The 4,871-nt window shown below is 39.5% G+C and overlaps 1 protein-coding gene across 1 annotated transcript; it reads right to left on the reverse strand.

Moving 5' to 3' along the window:
• Window positions 1-638: 638 nt before the first annotated feature.
• On the reverse strand, window positions 639-4,365 carry LOC101657601 (leukocyte surface antigen CD47-like). The gene is given in 3 exon segments (XM_045296579.1): window positions 639-1,198; window positions 1,201-1,481; window positions 4,274-4,365. Coding segments are annotated over 3 exon segments (933 nt in total).
• Between the last annotated feature and the right edge of the window lie 506 nt (window positions 4,366-4,871).

Consider the following 4,871-nt stretch of genomic DNA (forward strand, 5'->3'; position numbering starts at 1 on the left):
CCATTATTCTCACAATAAAGACTGGATGAACTCAAATGACAGTAGGTTTCTATACAATATTTCAATATATTGACTTTTCAACTTGTAAATTTTCAGAGAATGTTTATGGAACACTTTTTCATATGGAATTTGGCCAAAGTAAATATGAATAAGATATATTTTATAATAGGATATATAAGAATGTGAATGGTTTTTATATTTTTAACTTAGTAATTTACAGTTAACCTTATACTTTCTAAATATAGGCATACTTTTATTTATCAATGTGTACCTAAAAGTATGGAACTTTTATAAAATTTATCAGAACTAAAATACCTGGTGACATAATTTAAAACTATAAAAAGAATAGATCTACAATTAGAATTTCTTACTTTATATACACATTACTATGCATACTAACATATCTAATTCATAGCAATTGCATTAGTACCATATATACTTGTGTATAAGCTGAGCTGTTCAGCACATTTTTTTTAAAAGGTAAATTATTTGTTTTCTCCCACAGATTTAGACCAGACCAAACTGTCTTGTTTTCTTCTCCCCAGCACAGAGTCAAGGCCATGGGGCTTAGTCACAAGTGTATTCCTTTCATGTGCCATTCCTTTCACGCCACATCACATCCCATCAGGCCTCTTCAATTATTCCACACATTTCATATAAACTAGTCCAAGTAATTCTGCTCGAGCTACGATACCCAAACCTGAAATCAGAAGAGGACCCTGTACTGGAGTGCATTCCGAGATACAGAGGCTGAGTCCCATCACAGCCAGTACAAAGTCTACCAACTGAAGAATCAATATGGCGACGGCAAAGAAGGTCATCCCAAAAGCTGTCATAAAAGCACAGTACTGAAGTAATATTAATACCACTGTCGGAATTGTAATTAAACCAAGACCAGAAGCATTCTTTACTGAATATTCACCTGCAGGGACGAAGAGAATGGCTCCGCCCATAACAATTATGGTGAGGATCAGGCCAGTGACAAACATAAGGATGGTTTCTGCGTTCGTACGATTGGATGTATATTTAAGTGTCACAATACCAAACTGTCCCCAGGACAGAAGAATAGCCAAAATTGGGAAAATAATGATGAGAATATTTTCTTTTGGAGAAAACCAGGAAACGGCACAGTATCTCAGCTCCACGATCGTTTCCCCTTCTCTGCTTAATTCTGTTACTTCGCAGATGTAGTTCCCGGGACAGCGTCACCCTTTTTCATCTTCGAGGCGACGCCTTTTAGGGGTTCTGATATTGTTATTTGCGCACTACTGAAATGACTGCTTGTTACAACAGCCTGGTCTTTGTGCCCCTCATAGACGAAGACGTCTTTTCCTTTAAATTTCCACTTTACATACAGGTCGTCAAGGCTTTTCGGTTCCAAATTATTAGGGAAACAGGGAAGGACAACAGTTTCATTGCAAGTGGTTATTTCTACAAATTTGGTTTCATTAAATGTTATTTGAGCAGAACCTCCGTTTCCCCTGCAGACGCCGTCCCCTCACCCGCCCTCGCCTGTGGGTGAGTGGGGGTCTCCACACCCCCCACCCCGGAGGCCAGGGAGTCTGAGGGCACCAAGCTGGGAGTGGGGAGTGGGGAGCGGCCCGCCGGGCCTGCAGGGCACTTCCATTCTCTCACCCCTCACCCCTTGTGCGCCCTGCCTCAGCACATTTTTTAGGCACTGTTTGTGGTAAAATTAGGTGCCTTGGCTTATATTTGGGTTGGCTTATACTTGAGTATATATGGTACTTTCATTGCTCATTGACTTAGAAAATGCACTTTAGTTTAAAAATTTGAGATTAAACTCTTAGGTGACTAGATACTATTTACAGAAACAATGGAGGTTGGTGATAGGGTAAAACTTACATTAATATTCATCCACATCAGCAGAAAGCATACCAACAGATTACTACATATCATAATAATGCAAGAAGAGCATTAAAATAGTAGGTATATGGGACTCCTGGGTCACCATTTATGGGCACACTCATGGCAAGATGTCTGAACCAAAGTTCAACCACAACAAGTTCTATAATCATGAGAAAACAGTCATAGTTTTTCTCACATGAGGCTGTTTTAGTCATGAGTTCAAAGGCTACATTTAAGTTTGAAGTAAATGCCGTGGCAGTTATATAATCTGGTATCAATTTGAGGATTAAGAGTGAAGGAGTGGTATGGGAAACTAACACTGAGGGAAATATGACTAGGACTTATTCCCTAATTTATACCAGAGGGAATCTAGAAAGCTTGTATTCCATGGTAGGAAAGTCACCACTTTGTTAAGCTAGAGATAAAGTCCAAGTATATTATCCTGCGTTAAATATATTCCCACAGATTTTCCCCTAAAATCTATGCTGCCTTAATGTGAGCATATGGTTGATTTGATCTCCCTGTAAAAGCAGACATTCTTGTATCTCCTCCTGCTGTGGCATCCCTCATGCCTCCCCCCATTGCAGGTATTAGATTTCCTCACCTGTAAACTCAGGTACTTTACTGTAGTTACCACCCACCTTGTGACATATGTAACTACTGAATATGCATGCCTTATGGCTACATGTAAAAGTCCCAAGACAGTAAAGACTTATTCTCTCTTCACCCACCTCCACATGGACCACCAAGAGGGGCTGCTGATGTTAGCATGCTACCATGAAATGTGTCTGACTCCTTTATCTTCTCTCCTATCTTCTATGATTTTGCTATAATCGTTATATATTATAACCATTCAGTTGTTCCTATAGAACCCGCGATTGTTAGAGGCTGGATTACTCTAACAGAGTAGAGTTTAGCCTGTCAATCAGATACCAATTTGAAGACCTCACTTGGAGGCGCTAAGGAGATAAATAGCTTGTTGCAGGCGGGACGCAGGCTTGCTCCCTGTGAGACTCTCTGTTCACTCCCTGCAAGACATCTCTTTGTAGAAGACACAGGAGAGAGGCTGATGGAGTCAGACCTTTGGAGCCAGAGAAGCCATGTGTAGCCTCCTGCCAGCACTGAGATGCTTACACTGCCACTGGATCCCCAGACCTTTCACCCACTGGCTTGTGATCTTCCTGCATTTGGAGTCATTGCATGTGTTTCGTGAGTCTGAAGAGAACTTTATAGATGGTATCGGACATACGGGCTAAGATCAGACTTATGGACTTGATCTACACTGGGCTGGGTTATTTTCTCATATTAAATTGCTCTTGTATATAAAGCTCTTTCTTATACATCTATGAGTCTCCATGAATGTGTTTTTCTAGTCTACCCAGACTAACACAAATACCACTTCACATAGTTGGGTTTCCACTTTGAATCCTTCTTGTGTATAGCCTATGAAGGATGTTGTACACCTCAAAAGAATAGAGTCTAAAGTCCCAGTAGCATCTAACACATGGCCTGGCCTGGGTAACCAATGTCTGAATAGAAACTAAGTCAAAAGCATCCAATTAGAAACATAGTACCAGGCATATTCTTCCCTTGGCGTCTATATAAGTATTATTACCCCCCCCACCCCATGGGAGGTTGCTCCTCCCTCTTTACCTATCAGTATAAATGTAAGCATCCTCTCCAAGACATTCATGTCCCCCCACCCACAATTTGACTTGAATTTCCATTAGGGTACATTTATCACTTTCATAGGCATGTCCCTTGATTTAGGGTGACCCTAGCACAATATTGTATGGAAGCAAATAAATTATTTTCTCTACCTCCTGGCATCTTGAAAAAGTTAGCCCAGATAAGGTGAGGTCTTTTCTGTCAAAGTAGCTGTAAAGGTCAACAATCCTTATAGTGCAGTTCATAGCGGGCTTACACTTAGATAGTATTCTTTTCTCAACAGTGTTTTAAATTTGATAACATTGGCTGTATTAACAACACTATCAATAAAATTGTTTTATCCCTCAGGGACATTATTAATAATGTTCTCTAACATAAAATGATAGTAAGGTCTCTAAAGTGAAATAGAGACATATATAAACCATAGATTTATGAGTAGAATTTTGGCTCACACTTAAATCTAACCCTAAGAACAATGAATTATTATATCACTGCGCTACTAGATGCTCCCCCTCATGAAGCTATCACCAAATGGATGTGTGCTGGAGCAATGTGTGGCATAGAATATAGAAGGTGTCAGGCTATCAGAAGGGACAGCATTTAGTGTCTTAAAGACTTGTCTTCAAACGAGCAGCTATCTAAGTCAGACGTCAACTAAAGAAGCACACCAGCCTGTGTAATCCAATGATTTTACGTAACAGAATCCAAATCTGAGGGATGGAATGATAGCAGAACTTACATTGCCAACACCTGATTTGCAGAGGCTACGGACAACATTGGAGCCCATCGCAAATCTGCAGACTCCACACAGGGATTAAGCTTCCAGTGCATACCCGCTGACTATAGTCATGGGATTTGAATTGTCTTGTTTTCAAAGATAGAGTAATTGTAAAGTTGATAGATGTATGGCAGATGGAGTTAGTTTAAAATGCAATATCACATAACCCTCATTTGACATATTTGAAAGTCATTTCTATTTAAAAAGAAAACAGACGAAAAGTGAAGGGGAAATATATGGATTTAGCTTCCAGTGAACGCTCGGTGATCATAGAGCAAATGAAAAAGTGGATGATGGCAGCTGGGGTTACTTTAAAATTTAACTCCTTACCATTTGATTTCCCTTTTGAACCACTTCAATTTTTTCCTAGTTTCTAATATTCTCTTCTTTCTTTTTGAATCAGGTTTTTCTCTCATTTACTTTGTTTTTGTTGTTGTATTTGTTTGGTTTTCTGTATATAAAACCCAATATAGTAAATGATAGAGACAGTAACTGGATTAATAGTTTCTTGCGGGTTGACAGGTAGGATTGGGAGATGATGGGATGCTAATAATGAGTA

This window comes from Echinops telfairi, unplaced genomic scaffold (genome assembly GCF_000313985.2).
Source record: "Echinops telfairi isolate 266 unplaced genomic scaffold, ASM31398v2 ScPeMD7_3;HRSCAF=10, whole genome shotgun sequence".
NCBI lineage: Eukaryota > Metazoa > Chordata > Mammalia > Afrosoricida > Tenrecidae > Echinops > Echinops telfairi.